This window comes from Porites lutea, chromosome 2 (assembly GCF_958299795.1).
Source record: "Porites lutea chromosome 2, jaPorLute2.1, whole genome shotgun sequence".
NCBI classification, from domain to species: Eukaryota; Metazoa; Cnidaria; class Anthozoa; order Scleractinia; family Poritidae; genus Porites; species Porites lutea.
This window is the reverse complement of record NC_133202.1, coordinates 3,847,261-3,863,800: the sequence shown is the minus strand read 5'-3', so window position 1 is coordinate 3,863,800 and position 16,540 is coordinate 3,847,261. Positions and strand designations below refer to the sequence as shown.

Sequence of the window (16,540 nt, the reverse complement as noted above, 5' to 3'; positions counted from 1 at the left end):
TTTTCATGCTCCATGGTCGTTACCAAGAGAGTCAAGCCGAGAATTCTCTCTTGTCGTTACTTGATAGTGGTTATAAAAACTGAAATTTTCTCCGAAAATTGGCATTAAAAATTTGCTATTGCAGATAAGAGAAATACCCGTCAAAGAGAACGGAGAGAGAATTAAAAGGAGAAACCACACATCAGATAAACTTTGCAACAAAATGACCTTTTTTTTTAAGTTAGAGTTAATTAATAACTTCGTTCGACTACAGCTTTAAGTAAATATCATTAAGCGTTAAAAGACTACCCTAAGCTTACATTTTGCCTCCGTTAGCTTCATATAGCGATCCGTCCGCACATAGTTAACAATGGTCCGCAGAGCTTAATAATCATCGTTCGCGACAGATCAACTTCGCGGACTGGCCATGCCTTATCTAGGAGTTTTGGAGAACAAATACACTCACCTCTTACTTGCCACAATGCCACAATATATCTTCAAAAGAAAACGATCGAAGGACTGGACGGACGGTAATATTGCAACGACTTCAGCAACAGTAAATAAAGAATATGTAGAAAAGTCTAAAAAACAGCTGCTTTGACAGACAGTAAAAGAGAGAGACTGGATCGATTTTTTTGCTAGGTAGGAACGCCTGGCAGAAAATAGCGTTATTCAAAAAGCTGACTCCGTAAAATTGTAATGTATGATGTTGCTTCATGTCGTTTGCGAAGAGTAAAGCTTTTAAGGAGAGAGAACAGAATGCAAGAGAAAGACTTAGAGACGTTGCTAAACAAGATCTGGTGGCAGATTTATGCAGGTTGACTTAAATCAATGAATTAGCTCACATAAATTTCGTAACTTGCATTGGCACGATATGCGCCGCTGGCTACAGGGTTAAGCTTGAGTGGTTTTCTGTTTGTTTTTTGGTGTTTTACTGTATCGTAAATCCTTTTTTTCTACTGGAATTATATAGGTTGTTTGGAGATACAACTTTCAGCGACGTGTTATTCATTGTAAAGAATGTAGAATTTCAAGCTCACTCAGTTGTTCTTAGAGCCAGAGCACCATGTTTCTGTCGACGTTTTCTTCCAAACCATACTTCGCCGGCGTCTGTCCAAACTTGCGTCCAAATAAATGGATTAGAAGCTGCTGAATTCGAGGCATTTCTAAGGTAATGATTAATGACCTAAAGCCACGTCTTAAGCGCTGTCAACCCCCCACGTCTTCAAATATTGAGAATTGGTGCGGGAGGGATGATAAATTACGTTATAATGCAAACGGCACATGACGTCTTTTGTGGAAATAAACGCGCGAAAAAAATATTGTTGGAATATTGTAACATTTGACCTAATTAGCTTACTTCCCACCAATCACATTATTGCTTATATTACAATGGCATACCAGAGTTTGTGAGGAAACGTTCGTTGTTAACAGTAAAATAGCTCGAACAACGCAATTTTGAAATAATATTGTCAGAAAGTCGATTCTACAAGAAATTTCAAACTTTGGCGATTATCCAGGAGATTTCAGACTCCAGTCTGGGGACAGGGAGAAACAGTTAAAAATCTGGAGTCTCTCGGATTATCTGGGAGAGTTGACAGCTCTGCGTCTTTGCTTATGCGCCTGGAAAAGGGTCATCTTTACAGTATCGCTGAGATAATGATATTGCGATGTGCTAAAAAACAGTCTGCTACTTACCATGCTTGTTAGAAAAGTAGCTACCCACTCTCAGCCTTCCTTCATCCTGAAGTTCTTTTGTCCCTGCTGGATTCAGCTTCTAGCTGCTCCACAGAAGGCTGCACATAAAATTAGACTCGTAAGGTGTAGTAAATTTAAGACAAGATCTTTGGCCTATATCAGTCATGCAGGAACTCACCTTGGAAGGCTCTATTTTGCTTTTTCTTAAATATTTCCTATTGTCTGCATTGAGTGCACCTCCCTGCCCTCCACCCAACCCGAAAAAATAATTGTATACACCTTATTCTCAGATATCAGAATATACTAGGAACTATCATAGGAATGTTGAATAATTGAAATTACATGCGTTTTGAATTGTTGACACTTTTACAATCACTACACCCCAACACTGGTATTTTCACTGTGCTACATGACTATCGACCTTGGTGAAAATTGGGTTCCATTCAAATCTACCTGTCCAGAAATTTGTCCATGCATAATCAAACTGATGTAATTGTGTACCATCTAATACTGTTGTTTCTAAAGGTCTTGCTACACTGATGATGATTTTAAAGACTACAAGGAATCCAGCTATCCATGGAGAAAGCAGATAACAGCAGACTCAGATCAGCAAGAATATGTTACTTGTGTAAATGAGCAAACAGAAGTCAATGCAGTTTCTCAAGATAATATTAGTGGAATTTCCACTCAGTTTGGCTGCATGACTACTGGTTACAAACAAGATCCACCCACCCAAAATTTTGTTGAACAAGTCAATGTCACAAACGCACAGTTGGATTGCAATGTAGAGACATCTGTTAAAGACGGAATTGTTGGTGATGTTGATGGTATAAAAGTAGATTCTTCAGAAACAAGTAGTAGTGGTGCTGACATTGTTCTTAGCAGACCATTTCAATGTAGTTCTTCCTGTGAAACTACAGTAAATGCTAACCACTTCAATGTTAATTCTGGCTGTTCATCTTTAATAATTACAAGTAACGATAACAACAATATTGCTGATCCAGTTGGAGGTTCTCCTTTACAAGTGGACTGCACAAATCAGTGCTATAATGACTTGGTTGATCATGGTAGTGAGGACCATACTAATGATTTAGGCTGCCAGCTGGTTCAGACTTTAAGCAGTGTAGACAAAATTAACAGTGCATGCAGTACACCGATTTCTAATGGCAATCTGGTTAAGAAACACAATATTGTCCAGAATGAAGACAATGAAAATTATCTTCAATCCAATCAAGGATATGGTAAGCTAGAACTGAATCATTCATCAACAAGGGAAGTCTTCAAGGGAGATATAAATTCAGAGGTTAGAACAATTTGCCAAAATTTATTCTTGGTTCCTTGTTTCTTCTTTTTTACAACCCGATAATCAAATTTATGTTTTTTCCCTTAATCTGTAGTGCTGCAGTATTGGCCGGGATTTGCTGCGATTGTTAATCAGTGATGCAGGGTCTGATGTTACATTTGTGATAAATGGAGGCAAGGTAAAAGCACACAAGTAAGTGCTGCTGCAGCCATACTTATCAGACCGCTTTACATAATATATTGTCCTTCTGAAATCTTTTCAGTTTTGGAAAAAGTAATATTCCAGGTTTGGTGTTATACCTAATCCTTGTTGCAAGCTAGCATAAATATTATTCAATTAATCAATCAATTTATCAATAATTGATTGATTAATTTTTTTATTTAACCTTTTTTTTTTGGGGGGGGGGGGGGGGGGAGGTTTTCCCTTGCTCTAAATGGTTTTCTCTGTGTACTACGATTTTCCCCTCTCCTCAAAAACCAACATTTCAAAATTCCGAGTTGACCAGGAATCAGGTAGACAGAGAACCACTGTGTGGATGTGCTACCTCTAAAACATTTGTGTTTCTTCATTTGTTTATTATTTATTAATGGTTGTGGCTGGCAAACATTTTGCTGCCTGCAATAATAATAAATAATAATTATTTAGTTTATGGTGCCAGCAGAATGTCTGAAGGGGAAACTAAATTCCCATTCTAAGGCAAACTATGTAATTACACAGTTAATCCTTAATTGTATATTTGATGTTGAATTGTAGAGCCATTCTCTGTGCACGTTCCAGTTACTTCTCAGCCATGTTGCATGGGAATTGGGTTGAAGGAAAAACTAATGAGATTCCTTTGATTGGGTGAGTATGTACAGTTTGACCAAGAACTGTTTAAATATTGACTCTTTTAAAAGTAGACGCATAATCATATATGTTGTTGTAATTTTTTATTTCAGTTAATTTTCATTTATCCATTATGTGTGCTAATGAATTTAAAACAAAGGAAAAACAAAAATTAACTGAAATAAAAAATTAACTGCACTTTTACATTACCTTAGAAACTGATTTTATTATTAAATATAGTTAGAATCCTGGTGTCAATGCCATATGTGGGTTGAGTTTGTTTTTGGTTCTTTACCTTGCTCTGAAAGGTTATTCTCCAGGTACTCTGGTGTTCCCAAATTCCATTTCGATGTAGAACGAACTGACACGTTTCAACAAGTTCTAAAAGTGCTCGGCGGGTAGACAAAGTACAAAATTACAAAATTTTCACTGACTAATTTTCAAATTTTATTGTCTTGACTGTTTATTTATTTAAGAGTGAACTATGATGGCTTCATGACTGTGCTTAAGTACATGTATGGAGGAACAACTAACATTAGTAGTGATTTGGCAGTTATGTGGTGAGTTAATCTGCTCATATAATTCTTCATAATAACATTGAGAGTACATTAAATAATTTAGTCATTATTTTTATAGATGATGATGATGATGATTATTATTATCATCATCATAATATGGCAACAAATTTAAAGGTAATTATGTATTTTTGCAGTGACACATTATCCCTAGTTGATATGTACAACCTGGATGGGCTGAAAGAAATCATAGTTTGCAATTTAAGAATTGAAAAATGTCATTTGTTTCATAAGGTAAGGGTGTCAAGTACAATATTAAGCAGTGTATTTTCTTGTCCATCTACAGCTCTTATTCATAATATTCTTGCTCAATGCATTCCTGGTTTGTACCGTAAGTTATACACTAGTAATTTTCCTCTTGGATTTATGGCCCATGTAAGAAGCATGCAGGTCAAAAAATTCAAAGAGGAAAGCAGTCAAGTCTAATTCCCTTTTTGGCCATACTTCCACTAAAATGCTGTTAACTGCCAACAAAACGGAACCATTATAGCATTTTCTTGCTTCACGTCTAAGTAATGTAAACTGCAATACATGTTTCTTTATTTTGATATTCGGAGCTTTTTATTTTTTCCTGCAGCCCTGTGGTGAATGTATAACAGGCATCTCTGAGTGTTTAGAAGTATCAGAACTCTTCAATCTCACTGAACTCAAGAAATCTTGCATCAAGTATGGTAATTTTGTGATATTAAAGTGATGTTTTTCTTCTACCAGAGAAATAATTTTGTTTTTTTATTTTACTGCCTCTGGCAACTTCATAACTAGCAAAAAGCTTGGTTAATTCCGACATCATGTTGCATGGCATTTTTTCCTATGTAGCCTTCCTTTTTGTCATCATGCAACTCTGTTTCTGTCTTACTAGCCCCATTTATATGGAGAAAAGTTGTCCTGCATAGAATGGTCACCAGCCTCCCCTAGCTACCCTGGGTGATCCAATATTTTAAACAAAATGTGGCAAATCGTTGACATGAGAGACTAAAAGCTGGCTCAGATAGAGGGGCGACCAGCGTAGCGGGGTCACCCTTTTCTAATGATAGGGTCACCTTTGTAGCTGAGGCCAACTTTTCTCCATAAAAAGACTTTGTGATGCCAAGACACAGACGCCGATCTAGGATAAATACTGACTGATTTCCTAGCCTCAGAAAACAGCTGACATTTGGCAAAGCTACCACTGGTTTCCAAGCCAAATGACGTCTGAGAAACGAGGGCAGAAATTCCATACTGATGACGCGTCGCTAACCAGATCTGGGTAGTACTTCTGATTGGTTGAATCAAATTTCCCACATGGCATAACCAATCAGAAGCACTACCCAGATCTGGGCAGTGATGCGTCATCAGTATGGAATTTTTGCCCCCTTTTCTCAGACGTCATTTGGCAGGGAAACCAGTGGTAGCATTACCAAATGTCGGCTGTTTTCTTAGGCTACTGATTCCTTTAAATGAGCGCCAAATGCGCAAGCTTCTAGCTGGGTACAGGGTGGGCTCCCCCAGGATATTTTTTGGATTTTTACTCCTTATAGTCCCCTTCCCTGGGTTTCCGAGTCATTCACACAGGATATTGGCCAGATTTCATCTTGGAAAGTGTTTTTATTATTAAAAATATATTTATGATGAAAAATGTGATTGATTTCCGTAAAAACGGTGTGGATCCACGCCTGAGCCGGGTCAACTCAGTCAAGACAAGATAATCAGAGCATGCGGGAGCACTGTTTCAGACAATCAGTGCATGTGCATACATTGTTAGCTCGGGCAAAGGAGTCAAGTTTTTTTTCTCATATATTAAATCGCTCACTAAAGTTGACTCAGCAGTGAGGGTTATCACCTGAATGTTTTTTTTTTTTTTTTGAGATGGATGGCAAAACACTTTGATCGTGTTCTGGCCACCAAAGGATTTACTACACTGCCTAAGCACCTTCAAGAAGAGCTGCTGCTGGAAATAGAAGGAGGCTTTGTAAGTTGGTCCTTTAAACATTATGTCTTCAGACTGTGATAGATTCTTGAATAAAGGAGATAAGCAATAAACAGCAGAGTATGAAAGATGAGGCGGGTAAGCGTACCACCACTGCGTTCCACACTCCCTTCTTGCTAAACGATAATCAGCCGGCGAACAGCTGTGCTGACTGAAAGCGGAAATCGTGCGCAAGAAAGCGTAACGAAGCCCCAAGAACGTCATGTGGGAGGCTACTACGTGTAAGTCTCCCTACAGAAATCGCGCGAGGGAGCCGCGTAATTCACTTCCTGTGAAAATCCCCTGAGCTGAGTTTCTTACTGAAATCCTGTCAGTGACTTTCCAAACTTTACTCATCAAACAAACTTGTCTACAGGTTATTTCTTCAGCCATTGAAGTACTGAATCACTGTGACCGAATTTCTTCCTGTACGCCGCTGGTTAAGTGGACTGAGCCTATCCATGTAGCTGTCACCTCTATTCAAGAATCATGTCTCCTGTTCATCTCCAGTAACTTTTTTTCTTTAATCGATGAAACGAGTTTTCATGAAGTTCTCAAGGTAAATTACCGCTTATATTTTTTTCTTGTCGTTGAACACGCTTGTCGCGTACGGTTTCAGGGTTCCAACCCGGGAGGGAAAGGGGGGGGGGGGGGGTGGGTACTCAACAAATTGTTATTCGGGTAGGCTCCGCTACGAGGTCCAACCCCTTACCTTTTTATATACCATTTTTGAGAGAAATGGGACCGGTTTCGTATACCTTCTATTGACAAATGATACCCACTTCACATATTTATTTTAGAACTTTGCATCTCTTTTTCACGGTCATAAAATGCTTTGGGTCCTTTAACAGAGTGAAATGACAGATTTCCCTTCCCTTTCATAGACTTCAACTAATACAAATCTCTGCTCTTCATATACCTTAAACCTGAAACAAGTTTCCCTTTCAGGCGGAGCCTTCCCGTATAGGCCTTTCTAGAGAGTATACCCCAGCGACTTTTTATGCGCGGCCTTCGTTTTTGGTGAAGTGTCGCTCCTCGTTGGTTTGTGCGTTGGCCGAACATGATCGAGCTCCGACCGACTTCCCGAAGCAACCCGTGTACGCGCGCGAGAAAAATCTCTGTTACCCGGGTAGTTCTGGGATAATTTCAGCATAAATTTCCTAAGTAGAACGCGCTACTACTCTGGTCTATCGTACACGAATTGTTTAAGTGTATATTATAATCGTGTACAAGCTGCGTCTACAAATAACGATTTTATCAGGCTTTTCAATCTTCTTGTACTTTTTATATTTCAGGGTGTAGGCTGGTCGATTCCTGTTTTAGAGAAGATTCTTTCTGCGGTGAAAAAGCACCTCGCGATTGATAACTGTTGTGATCAGCTTAGGGCCATTCTTAAGTTAAAAAGGCTCCTTCACCTAAGGAACATAGAGGAAGACAAGGAAAGCCTTTCGGAGGTGAGAAGCATTTTCTGCACAGCCAGGCCAAGAAAAAAAAGGACAAAAAAAGTGATACACGTCTAGAGTTTGTAGTTTACTTTGTTAATCCTGTGGCCTTTTTGACGTTCTTGCGGGCCTGATTTACATGTTTTGCGACGTTTTAGTTGAGGCAACTTGTTTCTACTTCGAGTCCAATCAATTCTTGCAACGCTTGCTACAAAAAAAAATTTTTGCGAGACTTAGTTATATCATGAAGTGTTTGTCTAGGCAACGCTTTGTAGAACTTGCTTCGCAATGGTTTAACACAATTTCGAGGCAAATTGGAAGAAAAATGCCTGATTCGTACCTAGGTGTTTCTTCAGATTTAATGCAAAGTATTCGTGCATATTTTTGTTTGCCGCGGAAAGGAACAAAAGAAAGGTTTCAAAATGCAAAGGCACTTGGAAAGGCTAAACGTGAAAAGCTAATTTTCGCCTTTCCCATGACCCCTTGAGGCGGGAAAAATGCGTGAAGTGAGATTGTGAGAGGGTCTTCAAGCCTTACTATGGCCTGAAGAGATATAAGGCAGTTTCCTCGGAAAGAACCTGTCGATGAGAGCACAAAGCTAGTCTTATGGGAACTTGTTACTAATATAACCACAATATACTTACTGTTAGCTCTATACAAAAGTGGCCAAAGCTTATAACGGAGATTGCTCGTACTAATAGTCAAAGAGAAGCGGTAAATAAATCCTAGTAGTTTGATCGCCAGAGTAACTATTTATGCACCGTTTCATGGTTCAAAATGTTTTTGGTTTGGTATAGGAGGTAGACGACCTGATCGTGCGTTTACACAGCGATTGCATGAAGTTCATAAGATGTAACCTCTTTAAAGTGACGCGATCGGAGGGCTGGAAAAGATTGAAGCCTCCTACTCAACGAGATATAAAGGAAGGTAATAATTAACCTCGAGCGATGAAAGAAGTTGGTAGGAACGCTGAACCCTTGATTTAACATACCCTTGCGGGGTTTATTGGACGGATTTCGACCCAGCTTGCCAGAAGTCTCAGTTTTTTTATCCTCTCTCTCTCTCTCCTTTTCTTTTGGGCATCTTGGGCGTGCTTAATGCATTCAAGCCTTCAGGAGGCTTTAGGTTGACCGAACTCTAAATTTAACATTTCGGTCGGGTGTTTTCTAGGCTTTGTATTTCACTTTACAATTTTTCTATAGGGGCTGTGTTCAGTGGCCTCACTGACTCAGGGAATCGGCGTGGAGCTCAAAAGGATACTGTTAGGCGAAACTCGGTGCCGGTAAGATTCCCTGATACAAAGTTTTGATACTGCTAGTTTATTAATTGTCTTACTTGTTAGCTGATATGCTTTTATAGTACGCTCAGTAGTACACTATAATCGATAGGACTTTTTCCAGGTAGGTTGTTTATATTCCCGCAATGGGTCTGGTTTAGTTCAGGTTGTAGAGTAGTGGTCTTGAGCGCTGGTCAGGGCGGAGGTCCCAATTTCGATCCCAAGCGCCTGACTAATTTTTCTGGGCTAAAGTATAGTTGAGGAAGAAGGTTTTGAAAAATAACTAGTCCTTTGCGTAGCTCGGATGACCACTTAGAAAGGCGGTTTCGTCTCCAGTAAAGGTAAAAAAACAAAGGCGAATATGAGCCAATATGAAGCCCACACGTCTGAAGCTCAGTCAACCTTGTTTCTGTGGAATAAAACACCAACGAGTATTTCTACTCCCCCTGGATGGAGTGTTAGTCCATCGCAGGGCCACACACAATTTTTTCCATTGGCTTTTTGGGTTTTCGTAACTAGGCTAGCCTGAATGACTTTATTTAGGAATATTTGTATATCATTCTTTAGTTATGATGCTATTCGGACGGCAATAAACACTCATGCTCACAGTTCGAGCTGCACACCCATTTCCGTCTCGTAGTCGTGGATAAATATATAGTAATACATTGACACATGGGCTGTATTTCATTTTATTTTCCCCTTTCTGACAGCCCTCAAGCAGGCCAGCAACTACAAAACCTTCCCAAAGAGTTGGCCTTGATTCCCGCACAAGAATAATGGGGAGAGGAAGTTCCGCAACTAATCCTCCAAGGCCCTCCACGGGCAAAGTCGGCAACTGTGCGACTGGCGGCCTTTCACTTACGAATAAAAGACCCTCATCGGCTCGAGCCGCGTCTTCACACGGTGATAAAACATCGGACTTAGGTAAAATGTTTTCAGCGTACAGTGGTGTTTCTCAAAAAAGGCCTTCATCGACCAGAGCCACTGTAGCGTTTGGAAGCTCTATAAAGTCTACTTCATTTTCTCAAAATCCTATGACGGTCAAAAGACCGCTTTCTGGTCGCAACTCTACTGCCTCAGGCCGTAGGAAAACGTTATCATCATCAACCTCTTTAAACCAAAAACTCTCTTCACGAAGCTCAGATCAGAAGGACTCATTACCCACTAGGACCTCTAGCGCTAAGAATAGCTCTTCACTACAACGAAAAGACCCTAACGGAAGGCCTTCATCCGCTGCAAACTTCTCAGGAACGAGAAAGGAACAAAAAGTTTCAAAGCATGCTATGTCGACTGCTGGATCTAACAGAAGCTTCTTAAAATGTTCTTCAAAGGAGAAGCGCCTTTCAGTTGAAGGGACTTGTGTTAAAATGAAGAAGGCGTCAAGAAACGTCCAAGACCAATCTTTGTCGAATTCACGCCATTGTCTTGGCGAAGTGAACGAGTTGGCTTCAAGTGATTCAAGCGAATCGCTGCTGGAGAAACTTCTCGAGGAGAGAAGTTCAACGACACAAGAAGTGGCTGAAGACGGCAGTGTTCCTAAACTGAGCGAAACCAGTCACTCGTGCGAACAAAATGCTAGCGAACTACAAACAATGCATGAGAATTGCAGTCATGAAAACTCCAGTATAAGTCCTTCAGAGTGGTCAAGTGATACGCGGGCCAACAGGTCGCTCACAGAAGAGTCCTTTGCAGAATCCGTAAGCAAAGAGAACCCTGAGGAGAATTTGTTACCCTTAAATGACGGAACCGATGGGCTTAGTTCGAATTCATTGTGCACTGATGACTCTCCCGGTGAGGCTAAGTTCAGTGATTCACTTGAGTAAGACTAACTTGTGCTTTGGGTTAGCAAAAAGGAATGACGTTTCGATTTCCGTTTTTCTTCGAGCGTACTTTTGCTTTGGGATTTGTTTTCTTTAAAAATTATAAAGCCAGATTTTGCAAAGTGTAATATGGATTTAAGTGTATTTAACTGAAAGTGGATGACCAATTCATAATATAGCTGTAAATTAAAAGTCAACCAAGTGTTGTATTTATTAACTTTATTGTATTCCTGAAGTTGAGTTACTTCAATGTCCTTTTTTACGATACAATCACGAAACACGCCGGACGTTCCAAACCAGTCACAATCAATCCGGCAAAAATAATTTGTGGATAGCTAATCGTTTTACAGCTAATGTCTTGTGAACGCTAATTTCAGTTTTTGGAAGAGAAAAGAGAGATAACCCTTCAGTCTACAAACGAACGTGTGAGGCATTGATAACAAGACCATAAAAGTATATTTTAATTTAAGAGCATTTTCAAAGCCAAACACACGCTTAAACCCATTAGCAGATAATACACATGTGCCCGCGACTTGCTCTGCTCTTGGGCTTTTGTTCGTTCGTAGACTGGAAGGATAAAAAACAGCATCGTACACCAGTTGTGGGTCGAGGAAGGGAAGGCATTCGCTGCCACACCCGAGTCGCGATGTCGAAGCTCTCCACGGAGTTTAAACTGATCCCGTCCCAGCCTCCTACGAGGTAGATTTTATTGTTAAATACGCATGCGCCCGCGTTGGATCTTGGGGTGTTCATGGGAGGGACCTGGGTCCATTCTTGCGTGTTGAAGTTGTAGCACTCCACAGATCGAAGCGTATCGTTGCCGTCGTAACCCCCCAAGACGTACATTTCATCGTCTGCAACAACTGCGCTTGGGAAGGAACGCCTGTCGCGCATAGGCTGTACCTCTGTGGAACTCCAAGTGTCCCTGTAAAACAAAGATTGATAAATAGCAGCAGCATTAATTTCACTTAATAAGATGGGATGACCTTATCAAGTTTATCAGCACAAGTAGTAAAGAATGTCGAGATCGAGCTTCCCTGATTTTAGTATGAGATTATATAGTAATTAGGGGTTTTAAAGTATTTTACTCTCCGATTTACTGATAGGGTGGCGTAGAATAAAGTTGGAGGGAGGGGAGAGAGGACTTTTCTCACCTGTCCCCACCGCCCCCTTCTCTTTCTCCGAAAGATTCTTTTTCTCGCGCTTCCCCCGGAAAACGGCGCTGAACATGTTAAAGAACGTAACGCGACCCCCGGGTCCGGCATATCCTTATGATATATAGTGAATAATTTATACTCATGATCAGATGAACAGCTAAAATAACTTGACTTATCTAATAACCTTATCTTACCTTGCGGCGTCGTAACACTCTATTGTATTTAGAATACTTGATCCATCGTGTCCACCGATGACATAAATGTTCTTTCCATGAGCCACGGCACATATACATCTTCTTCTCGTTGGCATGGGAGCTCTGACTCGCCACCTAAGGCGAAAGTGGAAAATGAGCCTTACTTTAGGACGAGTTGTTCATAGTTGACCACTCCAGGCCCGAGTGCTTATCCCTTGTTTATTCATCTCAGCCGTAGAACGCTGGACAATGCCTATATTCTCTTCCAATGACCTTACTTTATAAACCGTTTTGGGTCAAGATCAATAAATGAGATCATGTAAAGCATTTCTAACTTTTGAGTCTATCGAAATCCTTTGATAACAATTACTTTGTGAATTTTAGGTTTGGTAAGTTTTGCAAAGCTGGAAAGGGATAAATATCAGGGCTGTCACTAAGATTTCGAGTTGCCGGGTAAACACAAAAAGTAGGCGGAGAATTAAACCAGCTAGGGATTTCTTTTGGTTCTCTTTTTCTTCTGTTTTCCTATGAAAGTAGCTGGGGGGGGGGGGGGGGCATGTTCTTAGTAGCCGGGGGAATTCCCCTGCCCCCACCTCTTAATGACAGCCCTGATAAATGTTGTCTCTTATGATTTCGTTACCTGGTGGTCTGAAGACCGAAAGATTCCATGGAATTTAAAGTAGTCTGTCCGTCAAATCCGCCAACTACGTAAACATGACCGTCAATCTCCACCGATCCATGTTTGCTTCTCCTCCCAAGCATATTTGGCATGTTATGCCATTCCCTTTGACGCACATCGTAACTTTGGGCTTAAACGAAAGGATACATAAAATTGATTCTAAATATTGTTGCTTATGATCTCCCCAAAACAACACTCACTTTCTCAAGCCTTAATATTACTGGACACTAAGGTAGAAGCCCACTCCTTTACAACACTCGCTCTCCTCTCCTCATCCCTCCCCCCTCAGTAGCTCCACACCCTCATTCCCAAGAACAATAATAGGCACCCCTAGTGTATTTCCAATGCTATTATAAATGGTGTGGCGGTTAAACGGCGATTCCGCTATTGGTCTTGAAGGATTGAAATTCGATCCTAACTGCCAGATCTAGCCTGAGAAAACAGCCGACATTTCGCGACGCCACCACTGGTTTCCCCGCGAAATGACGTCTCAGAAACGAGCGCAGAAATTCCATACTGATGACGTGTCACTACCCAGATTTGGGAAGTGCTTCTGATTGGCTGAAAATTTGCTTCAACCGATCAAAAGCATTTCCCAGATCTGGATAGTGACACTTCATCAGTATGGAATTTCTGCGCTTTATTCTCAGACGTCATTTCGCGGGGCAGGAGCATCGGCTCCTGCGCGGGGAAATTAGTGGTGGCGTCGCGAAATGTCGGCTATTTTCTCAGGCTAGAACTGGCAGTAAGGTTCCCAAATAAAGGCTCCTGAAGTTCAAAACTACCTTTCCAATCCGTTGGTAAATTTTTTGCTTATCACAGGTAGTTCGATACGGTTTACATACTCAGTTAGCAAAAACACAAAATTCCGTATCAAAGGGGGCAAAAACAAACTGAGTAGTGGCTTCCATTCTGCTTTGTGGTTTAGCACTAATATATTTCGTAACATTTCATTTCTTTCACAAGAGTATGTATACTACGATATATAATAACTGCAGAAGTATTCAAGGCGAGCTTGTAAGGTGTCTCAAGGGACTAGTAGACCCATTTAAGGTTTGTTAAGCTATGCAAGAGCCATTCGAGAGATCTCTGTCAACCGTAATTTTTTGTGTTAGTTAGTGTTGTAGTTGCCCCTCAGTTTATAGAACTGTACATGTAACGCTGTTTTTTGTAATGCTCTACGCTCGCTTCATTTTGTGCATCAATAAACGAGATGTCCGCTCCTATTCTGTGTTTTATGATTATTTAGATTAGCAACAAAATGTTTTATAATCGTCTCACTGCGATTAGAGTATAATGTAATTTAATACCTAAGTCGAGTGTCTCAGAGTTAATGTTGGAATAACCTCCAGTAACAACAAGCTGTCCCCCAAAACTGGCTATACCATGGTAACCACGATCCTTTGAGAATCTTGGAAGATCTGACCAGAGTTGAGTCACAACATTGAATCCATAAACTGAAAGAAAACACAGAGAGCTTGTTACAATTAAAGTGCATAAATAAATAAACTTCAACATTAACTACGCGTACTATTCGTCTAAAGTATCAAAGCCATTTTAACCACATCTGAATGACGGACAATTTGTTTCAGAATTGTCACTGTGTATCTCAGAAAGTAGCCTGGCCGATCGGGCGAAGTAATTTTGATGTTGTTGTTTTCGTTGTTTTTCCCATTGTTATGTTTGGCTGGTAAAATCAAAACCAAACGAGGTGTCCGCACGCGGTTTTCCCATGTTGCGCGCGTTTGCTTTGACTGATCTGATCTGCCAAATCGATCGTCATTGCCTATTGCGATTGGTCATGATTGGTCATAATGTTTAATTTCTTGATTTCGTCCAGTCTGCGATGCTCAGTCAAAGAGCCCGTATACACTGGCGATTTTGGCTGCGATCTTAGGCGCAATTTTCAAGTGGATTTGTTGTCGGAAATTTGCCTATATTTTTCAGAAATCGCCGCAAAAATCGCCTTGTAAACGGGCCTTGTGCTAACATTTTTTCCGACCTGTACTCTGATTATGATAGTCTCCATTCCCTCCCATGGCAACGAGGATCTCTTGAAATCGTTCATAGTTTCGTGGCTTTGTTCGTGAGCTGTCAAGAAGCTGGCGTCGGTCCGGCAACAAGTGGTAATGTTGCGCTTCTAGAAGAAGCTCCTTGCAACGCTCAGAAGTGTTAAATAGCTCCTCGCTTTCGACAACGTCGACTAGGTAGTACGGTGACACGAGGGGGAGACGAATAAATTCCATCAAGCTCGGAAAAAATTCCCGTCTGTTCTCTGGGTCGTAGTTTATCCAGCCAAGGAGAGCTTCGTAAACTTTTTCCTCACTTTCCACGGAAATGTCGTCGCTCTGCAACAAAACCTCGAGTTGTTTCTCGTCCAAGTTCATAAATTCTTCACTCTCGGCTACGTGTGAAAAATTTTGAAAAATAAAGTTGTTAGTTATCGTCCAAAGTTTATGGCATGCGTATGCTTCCGCTAGGCCTTGAATACCGATGCAGTTTTTGACGTCGAGCCTGCTTTCAAGAAAACGAGAACACGCGTCTTTTACAGATTGTACGAGCATCAGGTTTGCGCTTTGTAGGACAGGCTCAACGTTATTCCAGTCCAACGTGATTTCTCCTGTGTATATAAAACCTATAATCATCTTCATACTCTCTTTGTCGACGCCACTTATCGAGATCTCACGTTCGTGTCGCTCTTTCATATTTCCGTTGAACATGGCGAAAAAGTAGTCGGAACATGCAGAAAGAATATTCCTGTGGGCGTGAAATTCTTCCTCCTCGATTTTGATCGTTACATCGCACATGATACCCTGCTTTTGAAGCCCGCTCAATCTCTTCAGGACGTCTTTAGAGTACTTTTCATCCGAAAACACAAAACTATCATCCATGGCGAATTTTCTTTTTAAGCTTCGTTTCAGATACGATCCCCTTTTCGACCGCATTCAAAGCTCTTCCCACACATGGGCTACATCTTTATACCGAATAAACAGTTTAAAACAGATTTTCTTCGGCGAATTTCTCCATTATGACGTAGAATTCTAATTATCAGAGGCAAGAGCCGGTGCGTCATCACCGTTGCATATCTGTAGCTAATTCACCTAATTGATTATAATTAAACAATTTATTGATTTAAAAGTATCAGTTATAACAAACATACATTTCCCACCTTTGAAAAATTCATCCTCAGTCTTTGGTTAATCGTAATGCGCCAAACAAGGACTTTTTTAAGGCACGCGCTTCTTTAGTGTGCACGCGCAATGAAGTGAAGTAGACAGATGTAACGATCTCGTTTCCAATCGCACTCCAGTCCGCTTTACCTTGAGAGATCTGGGTTCGAAGATTGCGGTATTCAAATCGTTCGAGAGGCGTAATAACCGCTGACCAAGTGAAATTAACGACAAACGCCCGGGCAACTTCTACTGCGGCTCTGAATTGTGAAAAGACTTTTACTAGTGACAGCAATGGACGATTGTTCTCACGACAATTCTCTAAGTATAAGCTTGATAGTATTTTATGAGTTTTAGTGACGGGTTTCTGGACTGAGAGGAGTTTGTTTTGAAATTTCACTTAACCCTTATGGGGTTGATGTTATCCATCTTCTGTCTGAATCACGGACCAGAATTAAAGGACAGTGACTTGACCAT

At 40.7% G+C, this 16,540-nt stretch overlaps 2 protein-coding genes across 2 annotated transcripts; one reads left to right on the top strand and one right to left on the bottom strand.

The window, feature by feature from the left end:
* Positions 1–641: 641 nt before the first annotated feature.
* LOC140927449 (uncharacterized) lies at positions 642–11,090 on the top strand. Its single transcript, XM_073377100.1, has 13 exons — positions 642–796; positions 953–1,150; positions 2,203–2,980; positions 3,075–3,172; positions 3,734–3,823; positions 4,282–4,365; positions 4,518–4,614; positions 4,958–5,046; positions 6,226–6,328; positions 6,702–6,884; positions 8,565–8,694; positions 8,970–9,049; positions 9,754–11,090. Exons 1-13 carry the CDS (start codon positions 696–698, stop codon positions 10,864–10,866), a joined length of 3,144 nt encoding a protein of 1,047 aa, XP_073233201.1. The 5' UTR covers positions 642–695; the 3' UTR covers positions 10,867–11,090.
* LOC140927450 (kelch-like protein 12) lies at positions 11,066–15,908 on the bottom strand. The gene is made up of 5 exons (XM_073377101.1): positions 14,896–15,908; positions 14,204–14,350; positions 12,855–13,023; positions 12,215–12,349; positions 11,066–11,788 (listed from the first exon to the last, which is right to left on the bottom strand). The coding sequence occupies exons 1-5, from the start codon at positions 15,836–15,838 to the stop codon at positions 11,368–11,370; spliced, it is 1,815 nt and encodes a 604-aa protein (XP_073233202.1). The 5' UTR covers positions 15,839–15,908; the 3' UTR covers positions 11,066–11,367.
* Positions 15,909–16,540: the final 632 nt, after the last annotated feature.